Source organism: Octopus bimaculoides, chromosome 2, assembly GCF_001194135.2.
Source record: "Octopus bimaculoides isolate UCB-OBI-ISO-001 chromosome 2, ASM119413v2, whole genome shotgun sequence".
Lineage (NCBI taxonomy): Eukaryota > Metazoa > Mollusca > Cephalopoda > Octopoda > Octopodidae > Octopus > Octopus bimaculoides.
Window position 1 is genome coordinate 151870941 of NC_068982.1, and position 19586 is coordinate 151890526.

Consider the following 19586-nt stretch of genomic DNA (forward strand, 5'->3'; position numbering starts at 1 on the left):
AGACAGACAGACAGACAGACAGATATACAGACAGACGGATAGTTAGTTAGATAGATAGATAGATAGATAGATAGATAGATAGATAGATAGATAGATAGATAGATAGAAACAAACAGATGTAGTGAAAAATGAGAGACGAATTTGAAAGCTATAAAGTTAAAAATCAAGTGTGATATAAAGAAAAATACGTGAATGAGAGAGACAGAAAGGTGGAGTGTTATGAAGAGAACTATTCTCCAAAAATAGAAATACGATTTATTGTTAACAGTCGGCTGATTTCCTAATTCTTACAGGGCGACTAAGTTCTTAGCTTTTCGACAGACAAGTGTAAGTCATATCTTTTAACACACAAACAGAAAAAGAATTTCTTTTGGTCTGAATCTATGGCAATTTTAGGTTTATGGTAATGGAAAAATAAGATATTTGCATTGGAGTAGAAGAACTTATTAATGAAAACCAAGAAATTGCTCAACTGATTATTCTTTTGTATATTTTGAAAACAGAAGGTTAAATGGTAATCCGCCAGTGCTTTGGTAGTCATGGGAAATAAGTGTGCATACATGTGTTTGTATGTGTATTAGTGTCTCGAGTCAATGGAGTTCTTGAAGTAAGTAGGATCACATTATTTACTAGCGTAGACGTTCTTGAAATATTTATGCAGATATTTACAAAAAGGTGAAGAGAAAGAATATCATACACGTGGTATTCTTTTCTCTTCACTTTATGCCTTAGTCAGAGGTGGAACTTGAGCTTTGTGCGGCGCGACAAAGATTGATATAGAGGGAGAGTAAGGAAAAAACCACTGCTCATGGATGTTAGCTGTTGTTACGTGTTCCCAATTAGCCCTAATTCTCAAATTCGTTACAACTGTGTCGTCTTTTGTCGAGATCAAGTCCATTTAAGAGAGAAGTATATGACCGGAAGGAAATATACTGATATTTCTAGTGATGGGCGACCATGTAAAGATTCTGTCGTTACTTTGATGAATACTCAGAATGGAGAACCAGTCCGAATAATTACAGATTTGATAGTGTTAGCTAGGTCACAGACGATAATCTATTATTTCATATTTGAAATATATAAATAAAAAATATAAGAATAGTATACACTTAGGTGGAAATATAGTATAGGCTTTAAGGCCTGCAGTACATTGGTTGTATAAAAATTTGTACAACATATACGTTAACCTATATACTAGACATACAAAGAAATACAACCATGTTAAATCTACCTCTATTTCTGTAGATTGAAAAAAATTGACGTGTAGATTGAATCACCTTTCAATTCAATTTGGTGTTTCATCAGTGGTGTTTCATCACTAGGCCAATCACAGAGAAGTGACTTGTCAATCCGTTTATATATCTAGTAACTTCAGGTAAGCGGAGCTGCATACAATGTCTAACACATTATTTAATATTAGAGACCTGTCTAATGAATTCTTGCAAAGAATTCATGATACAGTCACCTTCTCTGAAGAAAGATTTTCTTTAATTAAAATTATTAGTTATATAAAAGAATCTTTAGAAAATACAGAATGGCACGAACCTTTTGCAAGTAAGTTTCCATATTTACGAGTGAGGAATATTTTGTGATGCATATTAAGATATGGAAACAGATTTAATATTGAGTGGAAACTGAAATGTAATAGCGGCTCACTGGTTAAATACTTTATTAGTTTATAATGACAAAACTGTCACGTGAGGAATGCTTTGGCATGAAAGTAATTTATAATGGGGAAAAAAAACATTGGTAAATATTCTGGCTACTAAATTGTAGGATAGTATCGAATTATATATATATATATATATATATCAACATTAGTCGAATAACTATCAGCAATAGAGAATAATCAAGTCAAGTGTTTTTGTGTCCACGAAAGTGAGTAGCAGAGAAATTATTGAGAGGATTTAAGACATGTATTTCTTCAACTTTGCACATGTTTCAGTATATAATTATAACCGAATTAAGAAAAGAAATCGTAATAAGGTAACTGCTTGTCATTGAAAATTACTCTCCTGTACTTTTAAATCAAAAACGTCTTAGATATAAATTCACTTTTAATTAGAATATATATGGTAAAAAGTATATATATTTCTCTTCTTGGTTGAGAACTCAATACAAGTTCAGTAACGTATGAAAGTGCTAATTGAGAAGGTAATGAAAGATAGATCTATAGTAATTCTTAAGCATTTTGAAAATCCGTTAAAATTGAACTCGAATAAAACTTTTTAGGAATTTGTCTTTTCAATTATCATTATCAGTTTCTTTTCAGGAAGCTTATTGTTGGGGAAAAGATATTTATGTATAGAAATAATTTTCCTAAGATAAGAATTTGGAAATGCAGAAAATACTGAAGTAATTTTGTATCTAAAGATGACTATAAATGAACTCTCTCGTTGTCCAACTACAGTCAAACTCTGTTACAAAACAAACCTCATTATTATTGATTGATTGTACTCCTCTTCTAACTAAATAAACTCTTCAAATAATTTTTATCATATAAGAAATTAGATTTCTTCTACCTTCTTCCACCACCTATTATTTCATCGGATGAAGCAAAATTAGCAGTATTAGATTTGCTAATTATTAGCTGGGAAACAGATTCATCTACTGACTGAATAATGATAAAGATATTGCATTATAATTGTCTGCTTGGCTGACTGTTTTTTAAGGTTTATTATTAATATTGATTTCCATTGAGGGGTTCTTAGCACTTATTCACTATACTTTAGTTAAAATATCAGCTGCGCATTGTATGAAATTCTGGTTAGTAATTCCAGGTACACTATGAACAATTATTATCACCCGTCAATTATTTAATATTTGATGTCAATTGTCTCTGGAAATATGATGTCTTGAATGATTCATGAAATGTATGAGGGTAGTTTGGCCGATTTATTTAAGTCATATTGTATAAACGCCTGCTGTATATTTTTTTGTAATAGTGCATCAAAACAATTGTAAAACAGGGATATATTACTAAGCGACTCCCTTCCACAAATAATTTAGACTTGCATTAATTTTGTTTTGACTGAAAACCGTCTTTTATTGTTTACTTATTGCGACATACCATCAGTTTATTGTAAAAATTCAGTTAGACTTATTTCAGGATGATTATCTACAGTTTCTATTGCACTAACTCATGAATACTGTTTTTGTTTTACCCTCAGAGTATCTCCCACCAGTCTTGGAGACACTACAAGGGTATAGGGGATTCCCTGGTCCTCTGGCTCCCTTAACTAAGCCGCTCAAAAATATTTACATTCACAGATAAAACAAACATAATTCCAAATAAAACATTAATACTCGTTACATATTAAAAGATTTCAATATCAAAGCATATATTGAACCTGGTTATTTGCATCACTATAGAGCAAAGAATATTTTGCACGAAGAGTCTTAATAAGAAGGTGAGAACAATAATTGAAAGAACTACTCTCGTTAGTTCAGTCATGTTCAAACATGACTGAACTAACGGTAATTTTGAGAATTACGTATCTTTAATTCATTTATAAACAATCTTAAGAAATGTGTAATTTGAAACAACATACATTTGTCGTAGAGCGAAAATTACTCAATATGGTGAGTATTTATCTCATTAATAATGAAGATAAACGTTCTTTGAATTTTTACAAATAATGCGGATACTTATTGTGTTGCCTGTATATTTTCTTATGCTGGCCTATATTTCATAGTAAGGTTTATTTTAGACTCTGACATAAATTCATGTTCTATTATAAAGAACTCGACGCACACGTGTACAGAGCCACAAATACACACACACACAGGCCCACACACATATACACATGCCTAACATATATACAAACTAATATACACACACCAGATTTTAGGATTCTGAAAAATACATGGAAATACATAAAGAAATAAATGAAAAATGATTAGGCTAACTTGCGCAATGGGGTCTTAGTTTAATACCATTCGCGTGAAAACGCCCATATTAAATCTGACATTTATTTGCAGACATTGATTACATACCGATAATAGAACGTCATTTTTACACCCTACACCATCACCTAGCATGCAGAAACTAAATAATTAGAAACGAGAAATATTTTTAATGTCTTCTGATGCCTTTGATTTTTGTTTTGCTAAAATAAGGAAATATAGAATATGAGATTTCGTTTTATATGATTTCAAATAGTTTGAAGAAGTGATTGCACGAAACAATATATAAACACAGAAACCTACTTAATCACACGTCCAAAACCATACATGCAACTTACGTATATTCTTTACTAGTCACACACCCACACCCACACACACTCACACTTTCGCGCGCGCGCTCACACAAAACACATACACATTTTCGCACACTCGTGCACACACACATATATTGTATTATTAGAAAAGTAAAAATAAATTAATGTATAAAAATTAAATTCTACAGGATTTATTTTAATTCGAACATTGAATCAGATACTAAGTTGTCTAAATGTCTCTTTTAATTGACATATATAAAATAGCGTTAAGGTAAAACTGTTTCTACACGAATGATATGTCGAGACTTAACGTCATTAGATTTTGAAGAGTGTATTTGTTTAAAGCTGGCGCTAAAGTAAAAGTTACCTTTGCAAGTCATACCGACTCATAAGGACCGGTTTACCTGTTTCCTTGGCATATAAATTCCCCACCTGGATGGGGCGCCGGTTCATCGCGCGATTACTCATTTTTGCCAGCTGAGTGGACTGGAGCAACGTGAAATGAAGTGTTTTGCTCAAGAACACAACACATCGCTTGGTTCAGGAATCGAAACCATAATCTTATGATCATGAATCCAACACCCTAACCACTAAGCCATGCGCCTCCACTGGCGGTACACTTCGTCTGTACTCAGAGTTTCTTTGAATAGCGACGGAATAGAAAACCAGATTCGAATAAATTTATGTATGTGTATGTATGTATGTATGTATGTATGTCTCTTCTATTTTTTAATTATCATAAAACTTCCACTAAGGAGGTAGTCGATTTCCAACAAAGATACAAGACTCCGTCTTTGGGATGTAGGTAACACGGACAAATTCACATTTGGAACTTGAGGAAAGTCTTGCATATTTTTACTGGTCCACTCACAGTTTGCGCTTGTAATGTACAAATTAGCCGGTCGGTTTCTCTTTCTGAAAATCTGTTTATCCAGATTCTCCTTTAAGCATTTACTAAAAAAACCTAGTGCTCCAATTATTATTGGTATGAATATGAATTCATATTCCGGATATAGAAGCTGGAGGTTTCGAAGCAGTTGTCCATAGATATCCTCTTTTTCTTTGATTTTCAAAGAGATATTTATATCTGCAGGGCAACTGACCTCTATGATGGTACATACCTGTGCCCTTCTGTCCCAAACAACAATATCCAGCCTGTTATGTTTACATTTAACAAACGTTTTGATGGGAATACTCCACCAGTATTCCTTGACTTGGTGTTTATGAATGTACTCCATAGCAGAGGGATTTTCTATGTTAATTTCAGGGCAGTTTTTTTTTGCGGATGGCGTTGTACATTGTTTTCGCGACAGCATCGTGCCAAATAGCAAGGTAGTACAGTGACGACATTTTAGGACATCTGCTAATCACATGCGTGATGTCTTCAACAGAAACATGACATAGCCTATACATGTGGTTGCACCTTGGGTTTATAAGAGCGTCACTATTTTTCTTGTTCACTAGTTACTTTGTGGCAATCTCCTATTCCTGGATTGCAAACGCATAGCCTTCAAAGTGTGTTGTGATGTAGTGGTCTTGTGTCCAAGAGAAGCTGCGCCTCGTGTCAATTCTACTGTCTTGTTCAAGCTTCCGGGCAACATACCCATGCATAGTCTCTTTTTTTTTTGTATGCTGAGTGCTTCCCATCCAGGTTTTCTCTGAGATAAGAGAGCCCAGCTGTTTTGGGGCTGTATAGGAGATCATCAGGGAGAGAGTGCTTCTTGAGGAGCTCACTGCCAACTCGTACAATGTTGCTCACTTCATTTTTCAGCACTGCATTAATATATTAATTTTTGCTGTTGTCGTTCGGCAGGTGCTGCCTGAGTGATACCATACGGCATTCGAAGGCCGTCTGCACTGATATCAGGCCTCTACTACCTTCATTTCTTCTTGGGTAGGGCCTGTGAACATCACTGTTTCTGTGGAAGTTCCCAGTTGTTGTCAATATTTTGCGAGTTTTGATATCTATGGAGTGGATTTCCTCTACAGACCAATCAAGTATCCCAAATGTTGGGATCAGCACTGGTACTGCAAATGCATTGTGGGATATTGTTTCGTTGTAAGAGGAGAGTTCCCACTGCCATATTTTCCTAAGTCTCGTGTAATATTTTCGGGTCACTCTATCTTTATTCACAGTGCCTTCATATGATACATTTTTGTCTATGCCTAGGTACTTGTAATATTCTTTGTGTGGAATGGGGGGGGGGATAGAGAGACCGTTGATGCACAAGTTTGGGGTTTGGGGGACTGACTTACCTTGTTCTAAAACCAAATATGAACATTTCTTTTGGCCAAATTCCATGCCTATATCAGATGGTATGTATGTATGCATGTATGTATGTATGTATGTATGCATGCATGCATGAAGACAGAGGGGAAAGAGAAATCTCAGAGGAGACATCGGAGAATCGAACCCAAGAACCTGAGTATACAAATGTAAGAGACTCGGAAAAAAACGGTGAAACGTGACGAATGGGAGAAGAAATTACAAGAGAAGATGTATGAAGCAATGATAACTGTAAGACCGAAAAGATGAAATTACCGAACGTTGATTTACTATAAAAAAGATATAGAAATGGAGAAGAAGATATCAAAAATAAAAGGACTAATAAGAGTAACATTAGATCCTGAAATGTTTGAAGAAAATAAGAAAGCTGTATTGGTGGAGGAGGAGGTGATGAAGTGACTTAAACAGATGTATCCGCAGGATATTACAGCCAGTGGGTTACATGTGGGCTATGATAATCTGCCAAACGTTGTGACGACAGAGGATCTATTGCAACATATAACAATTGTAAAATAAAAAATATCATAGACTGTAAAAGAACTGTATAAGAGAACAGTTAAATGAGACTGAGAGCTTTGGGGGGGCTCGTAAGGCATTTCATCTTTTCATTTAAACAATTCATGCCATCATTCATTAAATGTACCCCACGTGTTGTACTGTATTGTCTGTCCTTGTGGTGTCCCCCTCTGTGTTCGGGCTGTAGAGCCTAATAAAGATAAAGAGAGTAGTAGACGTTAATCGAAGAAAGTCGTACGGTGTCGTTTTGGTAGTTTGTTGGAATGTCGTTTGTTGGTTCGTGTATAGTTCGTGGAGTGTTTGTTGAATCGTTACGTTGTTGCTACCCTGCTTCATTATATGTTTTATTGTTACTATACAGTTATATCTTTAAAAAGTATCGTCATAAATACTGGTGAGACTACAATAATTGGCGACGAGTAACTACGTTACAATAATAACACTCGCAATTCATTGGTGTACGGGCGTTTGCTATGAATACACATCATCTTAAGAGAGAGTTTGTTCCCCGATGAAAAACAATAGCGGTCAGATATTCACGTTCAGGTCTGCTAGAGCATAGTAAGAATGAATATATATGTTATTGCATATATATTTATGGATGTATGTGAATGTAAATATGTATGTAATACACATAGGTACGTATGCATATACGTATTCATGCTTATATTGATACACAGATGTGTGTGTGTGTGTGTGTGTGCGTATGCGTGTGCGTGTGTGTGTGTGTGTGTGTGTGTGCGCGAGCATGTATGTGTTACCATATAGAAGCACAGGCATGTGTTCCTGTAAAACTACATATATGTATAAATGTATTTGCATAGCATAGCAAGTACTTTTGATGTGAGATCGTGCGCTGAAACTAAAGTGATTGCAGCGTGGACACAAGCTAGACATTCAGAATCACGCAAAGGTCGTTACCTTGACTTAAACATTTATTTGTAACATGGTGTCAAGAGTTTCGTCGCTCGAAAAATTGTGCTGCAATTCACAATTTTATATATATGTAAACACCGTTATGAAATACACCTTTTGCCACATTCTTCCGATGACATTGTAGGTAGTTGTTATGTAATGAACGTGGTTATGATATAAACCATAGCATGCTTGAAACAGCTGTCAAGCTTAAAATATTGCATGATTCTTCTTTTCGGTTATTCTATTCTATACTATGCATTTTGTATACCGTGTGTATATACGCATAAAGTCTGCTTGTTTATATATATATATATCCCACATGTGTAGGCTTGTGTTTGTGTGTAAACATACATATGAATGTGTGTGTGTGTGTGTGTGTGTGTGTGTGTGTGTGTGTGTGATTTGGTTAACACGTGGTTACTAAAGAACATGTTAAGCAATTACTAGCGCTTATCTTGTAAGTTTTGATATACTTGTTTATCATCATCTATAATTTAGATCGTTTTGAACGCTCATGACAGAATCTGTTCCAGTCATGACTATCTTGTAGTTTCCGTATTCGGAGACGACACAGGACCACATGATTGAAAGTATCCTTTTATGCAATGGAAGGGCGTGATATAAACGATACGGTAGCTATTTATTGTATGTATGTCTATCATATGAACATATAAATACTGCAGGATGTGATTTCATTGATAAAAAGGAATTATTCATTCGTGATATGCTCGCGTTATTCGTCGTACAGAGGACACTTCTGTTATGTGCGTGTAGTGATGTCTATTGGTGTAAATTTATTGAAATATAGATCAAATCACCTGTTAATTACCATACGTGAAATCTAATGTCACTTTCAGGGAAACTGTAAGCGTAAGTATAACATATACACTGTCTATCCAGTTTCGACTAACTTCTGCGCTTGCGCAGCCAGTAGTCTCGGTAGTAAGTTATTTTTCATACAATGTAATTAAACACATACATACATACACACACATCTAGATGTGTAGGCTTCATAAATATAGATTTGAGATCCGTAGGTAAACAAGATTTCATAGACTGGCAAATCAACTCGACTAGTTTAGCCTGATCAATATCTGGCTTATGGATAATGTTTATTTCATTCAATTTGTAGACAAGGCACTCTGGCTTAACCGTGGTGTTTGTTTGCTCAGCAATGTTATATATATATACATATATATATATATATATACATATATATATATACCTACGGAATGCTCACAATAAAATTTACTTACAACTTATCCACAAAAGCTTTATCTCCGTAATTTAGTTGATATGTTTCGCCGACGTTTGAACAGAAAGTAAATATAAGTAACGTAAGTGTTTACCAGTTATCTTATTTTCCAAAAGTAGTTACTAACTATGCTCTCCTTCTTGCTTTCTCTCTATGGAAAAGGTATCTTAAACAATCCTGATAATAATGTCATTTTGCTCAGTGATGTTCAATGCATATTTATTAAACTTACGCAAGTAAAATTATTTACAACTTACATTGTCCAAATATTAGCACATGCATACGAAGCTTTGTTCCCAGTAATCTGTATGGTGTTTGAGATTAATAAGTATTTGCTATGATCTGAAATGAGATTATGAGACAGTTATATTTCTAAAATAGTATTTTTTTTTTTATACATCTCACACTTTATTTAAATAGAGAAACGTATTTCTGTGAGTCACGCATTTTTACATGTGAGAATTTTTCACGTCACATATGCTTTGGAATCATTATAGAAAGTAGATTAGCTGGGAAAAAGTATAAAATTGGTATGAGATATATTTAACATTGATAAAGGAAACAATATCCCCTCATATATTCCATTATCCTAAAGGGTTGAATATCATATTCGTATAAATACAGCAGGGATAATTTAGAGATGTGAATTTGCAGCAAAACTAGCATGCCAATTATTGTTACATTAAACTGTAAAACATCTCGGTCGGCTTTGCTACGTAATTGCTCTAAGGACTATGGCATCCAGTAGTTACATATTCATTATAAAATAGTCTACTTTTGAAAGCAACTCAGTGTGCGTCGAGCATTCTTTTCTTCTTTCCATTATTATGCTTTCAATAATTATGTCTTCACCTTTTTTTTTTCTTTTTTCGTGTGTCTCCAGTTACTTGGAACCAATAGGTCATTTCCGTTAAAATTATAATCAAAGAATCAATCGTTGTGGAAAATAAATCTTTCCGTAATTCCAAACATTTTTCACAAAAACACCTACAGCAATCAGATATTTCTTTCATAGGTTTCTACAGCTAAAATCAATGTAAACCAAGCTTGCCATTCAGTTAAAATACTGGCAAGTATATTTTAAAAAATAATAAAAGGCTACTGATTTGGTATATTAAGATGCTTCGTAAACAATGGCGTTCTTGTGAATAGAACAAGCTACTGAAATCAGCTTATTTTCCTAAACACCATACCACTCTGCCAAATATTTTTTTACACCATGCTACTCTGCCAAGTATTTCTTTTAGCCTGTTAACTGCGTATATCTTGAGGGTACACTCTTAACAGAAATCAATGCTTATGAAATAATCTCTGCCATCTTAATTCCATAAGGGATATCAGCTGCCTTAAACATTTCTTCAGGTGGAAGACATGGAGTCTATTGATATTTTGTTACAAAGTTTTGCATTTTGTTACAAAGTTACTCATATATTATTGTGATCATACAAATATAAGTCTAACAATTGGAATTCTATATGACCTTATTGTATCGTCGAATGAAATATATTGGTTATACTATTGTGACAGAGGTTACTTCAACGTATTTCTATTGTGTCTGTATGCAATGACAAGCAAACGAAAATGAATGTCTTAAAATATGTCACTAGCCTCTCGAAAGAAAATTATGTATCTCAGCAAGATGTAACTCGAGAGTGGTCTTAGAAAGGTCTAATGTGATATTTTGCTATATAGCACTGCGACTGATATATTCACTTCGTTGGCATATGACTAAAGGTACTTTATCAATTACTTTATTTGCTTTATTCTTTTATCAGGGACTACACTATCTAATCAATTCTTATATTTTAAAGTCGATAGAGCGCATAATGAAGAGGGACTTAGTTGAAGTTTTTACCATGTAGAGTGTCCTCATAGTGATCCACCTTTGGTTCGTAGCAGCAGACATTTCTATAATTCATACAGTTGTCCAAAAGGAATCAGACAAATAACTCCTGAAATTTAGAAAACAAATCAAAACTTTGATACTGTGGAATTATGATCGATTGGATCAATATATTCCACTTGCTTGACAACAAGATTATTTAGTTTTGGAATTGGGTAGTGTCGATTACTCTGTACGGTAATGAAGTAATTTAGATAAGAGTGTACACTATACGATGTTCAAACATTATGGTGAAGACACTCCAGTTCGTTTTGATAGGACTTTTAATTTCGAAATATATATTGATATATTTACAATACATGTAAGGAGAAAGCAGCCGGTAAATATTTCTACAATTAAACAGCCTTCTTTACATTCGTTCATTCTAGCACTCTATTTTACATACACGAGCGCGCGCACACACACACACGCACACATACACACACACACACGTATCAACTAATTATAACCTGAAGTCAAAAAAACGAAAGCACATAAGGGGCGTAGAAATATACAGCAAAAATACAACAATCGAAAAAGTGTTCAATAAAGATGAATGCGCCGAAGCCAAAAACATTTCGAGAAACACATTATTAAGGAGAAGAATAATTAAGATTTACATGACTGAACTAAAGTAGAATGCACAATTGTCGTCCATGCATTTGCATGATTCCAATACGCAGACATCACGGAGAACGAACCAAATTCTATGCCAGTTCTCGTAACTACCGTAATCAATCAAACTGTACCTTGACTGATAAAAATTTCAGCCAAAAAAGAAAGAGGAGGCTAATTTTAAAACTCTGGTCACTCGGATATTTACGGCAAAGCTCTACGACTGTCTATCTCATATTACATCTGAAAATCATGAAAATATGAAGACGACTAAATTCCTGTAAATAATCTTCTTAAAAGTGAATTTTTGATTTCATTCCTCATACTTCTACTCACAAGAAAAACTTATTTGTGTGTGTTAGCGTTTTGGTTTACCTTCTTATGCTCGTCCAGTCATTGGACGGCGACCATATTGATGCACTAACTTCAAGTGTTTATTTGATTGATCATAACTTACACCTACGAGTATCTATTTCAATCTGGTAATTATTTTATCGACTCTATTTATCGAATGGCTAGATAACAGGACAAAACGTTAGTAAGACGGATTCTAAGACCGGTATAGCCTTATATATATATATATATGGAAACGAGAATGGGCCCCAACTATGCGAACCTGTTCGTTGGCTAAGTTGAAGCCCAAATATTTTCAAGATTCACTGGTCCCACTCGTGAAATATACAGTCGTTATATTGATAACTGTATCAGTGCGACCTCGCTTCCCGCGAACAACTAGACTCCTTTCTCTCCTTTGTCCAATCCTTCCATCCTGCCCACGAATTCTCCTGAACCATTTCCAACACTTCCGTCGCCTTTCTCGACATTTCGATCAACATACACAACTCCGCTCTCACTACCTGCATCCACTACAAACACACCGACTCACATTCCTACATCAACTTCTCCTCCTCCTACCCTACCTATACCAAGCCCTCCATCCCCTACTCCCAATTCCTCCATCTGCACAGGCTCTGCAGTGACAACAATGACTTTGAGCCTTAGTCTCAACTCATGACTCGCCACTTCATCCTTCGTGAATATCCCCTCACCACTATCCACACTATCCACACTATCCACACTATCCACACTTGCCAGTGGGTCATCATCGAATATTTTGAAGAACGAAAATTATTTTGTGGTAATTTTAAAATGGGATTATTTGAAAGAAGTGGTTAATCTCGAGTAGTAGGGAAAGTGGAAATGTCAGGCTTTATGACTACAGTGAGAAATGAGCTAAGTGGGAGCGGGGAATTGAAAGTGCATAATATTCACAATTAGTAATTCATTCGTTTTCATCTTGTGGCTATGTAACAAATTACCCTCCCAAAGTAAGTTCGCTTTTGAGGTGAGCCCTCGCGGCCCTAATCTAAGTTATTTTAAAAGCACTATCACTGATTTCGAATCCTATCCGGTTCTTATATAGAATGTTTCCTATCCGATTTGATAAATGAATATCTATGAGAACTGAACATTGCCTTAAAACGTTTCCTTTACATCTGATATGAGATGTATCATTCACTCTTGGTATAATTTTAATTCCACACAGAAGTCTCTTCTACTCTTTCACACACACTTCACTCGGGATGAAATTGCATGATTTTCTAAAAAAAAAAAAAAAAACTATATGTACTTTTTTCTGTTTTTAAAAAGTTTTTTCTATATAAAATTCATTTATCTGCTTTTCTCAGAAACTTCTCTTTGCACTTTTCTCTATATATTATATATTTTGAATACCGGTCACTGAGAACGTGAAATTCGATTAACCGGACATTAGGTGCCAGCTTTTATAAAACCACGCACGTACGGAAACACGCACACACACACACACACACACAGACGCACATACACGCGCGTGCACACACACACACACACACACATACACATGCACACATACACATACACACACACACAAAAGGAAACAGACAGATAAACACACATACATATAGTGGTATTCTAAACAATTACTCCGTGACAAGATCTACTCAATATTACGGTGAACGTGAGGTTGTCGTAGGAGGCACATGAGAAGGTAAGTGGCATACCTAGAGATCGAACTAACTCAGAATCACATACTTTCGAACCGAATCGCGAAAGCTCAGAGCTATATCTAAGTCTATGCCATCTACCTATCTATAATACACACTCTACATAAATTCACACTCATATATATATATATATATATATATATATATACTGTACGTGCAGTGAGATGTATGACCACTAATATATGAGTTATAAGCTTCATATGGATTATCATTATCCTGTCAGCTTCTGATATAGTGGTTAGTCCACCTCTGTACTTGGCAGTGTTACTAGTTGTGATATACAGGGAAAATATAGTGAAAAATTAAGATAAACATGAACAGCTTAATGCAGTGGTACCCAACCTTTTCACCATTAAGGACTCTTTTTATTTAAATGTGTTTACTCACGGATCCCTTTTAATATGTTTATCCTTTCATATATATATATATATATGAAATTTTAAACTTACTTCACGGACCCCCAATGCTACCTTTGCGGACCACCAGGGGTTCGCAGACCACAAGTTGGGAACCACTGTCTTAATAGTTCCCACGTGCGTATCACTATTACAGTTATATGGAACTCAACATTGGCTGTTTTAAGTGTATGTCGATGCCTAACCGCAATGAATTATCAGGGGAACACATTATACCATATTGTTACAGAGATCTAATATCTGAAGTCACACACACGCACACGCACACGCACACGCACACGCACACGCACACACACACACACATACATATATATATGTATGTGTTTGCATTTAACCTATTATCCTATTAGCAATTTCAGACAGGGGCTGTGCCCATGCTGAGGCATTGTCATTATCTTAGTCTTACTTCCTGGGCCTGTCTCCGGAACTGGTCCTTGTGAAGTAGAGAATTAGAATCGAGAGAAAGTAAACATACTACTTATTTCTATTTCCTTTTCTATCATTGGCTTCAGTTTTTGTCTCGAAAATCATCATTTCATTTTAAAACTTTTGAGAAATTGTCAGCCCTTGAGTTGATCCTAAAAATATTTTTACAAAACGATGTTGAATGTAGTCTGGATTTTCTTGCATTTGTATGCAAATATTTTGAGATTTTCGATGATACTCATAGAGTATACCTAAGTTATATATTTGTAAACACATTTGTTCATACACCTGTCTATTTGCGATTTCTTTTCTATTCTTCAAAAATTATACTTTGATACCATCTTAGAGATATAAATATATTCTTTCTAATTTATAAGAAAGAACGTTCGAATGATCTGAAACTCCAATATTCAGATAAACTAATTATGAATTATGTTATCTAAGAAAATTTGTCAAATATACTGCACTCTATAACTATCTGAAAGTATATTAAAGTTGCCTACTAAATCTGTGTTACTAGGTCTGTCTTCTAGAAGATCATTCTATTACAAAATCTAATTTTGTTTTGCGCTGAAACAAAATCATATTGGGTTTTACATAATTTATATTTACAAACGTTGCATCTAGAGAGTTATTTGTGTTGAAGTAATTACGTTTTCTGACATTAAATCTGAGGCGTAGTTTGGTTTCTATAACTCTACATCCCAAAGTTTCATTTACCAACATTCCAACACTTTCACGTTACTTTCACGTCAAACTTATGCACCACTTCAATTATATATTGCACATCTGAACATTTCAGCTGGATTGCAATTCTAAACCTTATTTTCTTTAGAGTTATAGATATAGCAGTGTCTATGCTGATGTAAATATTTTGTCGATTTCCAATTAATCAATAGACTTTTATCTGAATATGAGGCTAATTGTGAATGGTATAACTTGTTTTAAGCAGCCAGAGCATTGTGCCTTTTTATACGCTCGCTAAATGCTCTGTTTCCGGTTCTCGGCAACTACAGTGATGAGTGCGTGAGAATTAAAAAGGAGAAGAGAACTGGTTGCATGTTGGAGAACTGGATAAGATGGCTGAATAGATAATAGCTACTGAGATGGCCTAGGAAAACATTAGAGCAGCCAACAAACATCTTCAAAGTAGTCGGTAAACTTGTCTTAGTAAAATCTATTGTTTAATTAATTTGTTTAGTCTAAAAACAGAATAGAAGTTTACCCTAATTCAGATACGTTATGAAAGATAATGTATCTTTTCAGTTTGTGAATGCCTGCTTAGTTTCGGAAGCCGTTGAGTATGTTTTCCATGATCAGATGTCCACCAAATATGTTGTAAATAGTCGACTAACTAAAGTACCAAACTATAACCTGTTTATTTCAAAATCATAGCTTTTTCGTCTGTTGTATTGTGTTATTTGTAAAACCAGTTGATCTAGTTTCTTAACCTGTTATAGAATCCCTCCTGATGATTATACTATATATATTTCTCATTAGCTTGATGAACAGTCTCTTTGTGTGTAGGTGAAAAGAGGATCTTTTGATAACTGCTCTATTAATTATAGGCAATAAGTAGAGGATAAGACAAACTCCCACCAAGTCCAGTCTGCAATACAGTTTCAAACCTTGACTGCGGCCATACCATTTCATTTGTATTATCAATTCCATAGGAAAAGGTATGACTATTACAACAAACTGCATATTTTTCTGTATAACGGAGTGAGTAGTTTATTATTGAAGATAATACTCCCCATGGCGGTATATTTTTCAGTCTTCTGAAAAATTCTGCATCAAGTATCTCACGAGCTATGTGCCAGTTGTAATAAATATTAATCGTTATAGATATATCATTAGCTATAAAACACTCGTTATAACACATATTTGCTATATCATGCTACCTATATCTCACCGGTTGTAAGATATAGGACATAATATCAATGTTTATAAGATATATCATCGATTATATGGCATCTCACTGGTCATGTGATGCATCGTTGGACATAAGACATGCCACCAGCTATAATATATATCGCTGGATATAATACATCTCTAGACATATGACGTTGTTGCAATATAACATATGTCATTGGATATGAACCATCTCACTTCCTATAAAAGTCATAAAAAACATATCACTAGGTATAAGAGATGCCATTAGCTATATAATATGTCACAGGTAATAAAACAACTTACTGTACAAATGATAAATAACTGAATATAAAACATTACAGGTTGTAGAATATTTCATTCATTTCTTAAAACTATAAGATATCTCACAAGTTATAAATGGGACTTTTTTCCCTTGGAGAAAACAGATATTCATTTTCTTCTTCAAAACACTTAAAAGACACGGTGATTTTGGTAGTATTTAATCTCAGAATGTAAATCACAAAACTGATTATGAATTATTCAAAAAAGCTCATTATTCTGCAACATGGTTACCACCACATTGATATTTACTGAAGCAAGTAAAATAAAGCACTTTCGTTTGTTCACTGTCAAGAGTTTGTATTTATTACGTCTGAAAATCTGCATAGGTATAGGCTAGAGTATAGAGCTCGACCATAGTCAGACACACTTTTATTGTTTGCTCCTATTACTTAATGATTCAGAAGGTATGGAAATGTTAACAAATGATTATAATTAGGATTATTTCCATTTTTGCGAATATTGCTCAGCCAGGAAGATGTTTAATGATTCTTCATAAAAGTAGCACATTATCCTTTGCTATTAGCCTCATTGTTATTACGGTTTGCTAATTCTAATGGCTATATATTAATTATGCGCTGACGTAATCAAGCTGTCTGCTCCTGCTTTTAGTGTAAAACAATTGCTGGTTATCACTAGCGCCTACTTATATTCCATGTTATCTAAACTGGCTATAACTATATCCAAAAACCTCACTTTACTTATTGAACAGACTTATGCTTCATTTCGAATTTTGTATTTACATTTAATTGCTTTGTCAATTTGTAACTTCATACTTATTTTTTACTTAGTCTATAGAGTTTCTATTTTCAATATAATTGTTTCTTTATATATGAAAACAAGATTTACTTCGTTTTCGTTTTATTAGTGTAGACTACACTGTATTACGTTTTAAAATGCATGTATCAACTCATGAAATAAATGTACTCTTGCTTTATCATCTGCTGTTCAATAATCTAAAGTTAGAATCTTTATATTGTATGTTTATTTTAGCTGACCAACATTTGTAATCATATAAGATTGTGCTCTTTGGAAATTTAATGATATATTTAAAACATTTTACTGAATTGATACTTTTATTTTTCAATTCTTATTATTCAATTCTTATTATTCATATATTTTCCATCTATTTCAGGTTTTATTGGGACCTCTTCATGTTGGTCTTGCTTATTGCAAATCTTATAATTTTACCCGTAGCAATATCATTTTTTAACGATGATCTCAGCACACACTGGATAGTATTCAACTGTATATCAGACACTGTCTTCTTTCTAGATATAATCATCAATTTTAGAACAGGTAAGTCACAAACATATGCTCTTAATTAGACAATTTGTTTCAAAACTGTTTTCCTTCTTACAGTTATTTTATTGCATCGTTTCACTTCAACTGAAGTGCGTTTCAATGCATTTCAAGTGTGAATATCTGTCAAAAGTGCAACTTCTGGAAATAAAATTGAAAACATTGATTAGTTCATATTAAAATGACTGAAAAAATATTTTTGTTACAGTTGTTACAGTATAAATCATATTTTGATATTGCATAGAGAATAATTATGGCGAAGGAGATGTTCATGATAACTTGATATTAGCATAATAATATTTCAATTTCATGAGAACATCTATTTTTTAAACATCATTGTAAATTTATTTGCACATATACATATACATATATACACACATACATACATACATACATACATACATATATATATATATACAAATATATTTATATATATAGATATTTATGTTGTCCATACTCATATATGGGTATACGTGTGCATGTATGTATATATGTATGTATGCCGAGGTAGGACGCTATTTTTCTTCACTAAAATTTTTTCCTATCATGCCTGTATTAATTTTGTGATTCTTCTGTGGCTTAGAATTATTTTGACTTTTATTTTTAGCGAGGCAGGTGTTTCTGTATTACCCTATTATATATATATATATAAATTTTCCTGTACGGCTTGTGCTCACGGTTACCAACGATATTATTTTTAGAAATATTATCGCTCTCATATTTATGTGTATGTGTATATATATATATATATATATATATATATATATATATATATATATATATATATATATATGTATATATATACACACCAAATTTATGTGACAGTTAAATTCAATTTAATGTCTATATTCGCCATAAAGTAAACATCACTACAATTATTAAAATTATTGCAACCCGTTATAATTCCGCGTCATAAATTTTCTTATTTCTGTTTTGATGGATTAATTTATAGATTTTCATAAGAATTGTGTCTTTGGTTTAAGCTCAAGTTAAGATTATTTAAAATATAACACTTTATTACAGTAACGATTTAGATTATGCTTTTGATTTCGTTCCATAGTTAAGGTTGTTTACTGCGGAAAAAAAGGACGCACGAACGCTATGAGAAGCAGAATAATATTAAAGATGCTACAGAAATTTATAAGCACTTATATTTCATAATGCATATATGATGACCTGAAAGCTTTGTAGGAAATACTATTGTAATTGAACTTTCAATTGATGTATACCTTCAAACAGCTTGATTTGTGGTCGTTTATATTTTCGTCACTGACGACATTTAAGTACCTCTGCACGAGAAGCTTTATACGGCACGTTCTAGTCTTGTGTTAATTAGGTTCAATTTCATGTATAATACTGTACCACAACATTTTAGGTGCTAATAGTACAAATACAGCACTTAATTTCGAGGTGTTAATGCATAGTTACATAAGGCTATCACTGAATACAAAAATATTCTAAACATCGGATTGGTGAAAGGTTTCTCTCTGATA

The 19586-nt window shown here is 33.7% G+C and overlaps 1 protein-coding gene across 6 annotated transcripts in view; it reads left to right on the forward strand.

Annotated features, from left to right (window-relative positions):
- LOC106874330 (potassium/sodium hyperpolarization-activated cyclic nucleotide-gated channel 2) overlaps nt 1-19586 on the forward strand; it is a 531661-nt gene that overhangs the window by 187877 nt on the left and 324198 nt on the right. For 5 of the 6 annotated variants that reach the window (XM_052965669.1, XM_052965670.1, XM_052965671.1 and 2 more), the window contains exon 2: nt 17927-18090. In XM_052965669.1, the coding sequence (XP_052821629.1) occupies nt 17927-18090 (164 nt within the window). Of the gene's footprint in view, nt 1-17926; nt 18091-19586 lie in introns of those variants that run through there. The other variant, XM_052965673.1, reaches the window with a different exon arrangement.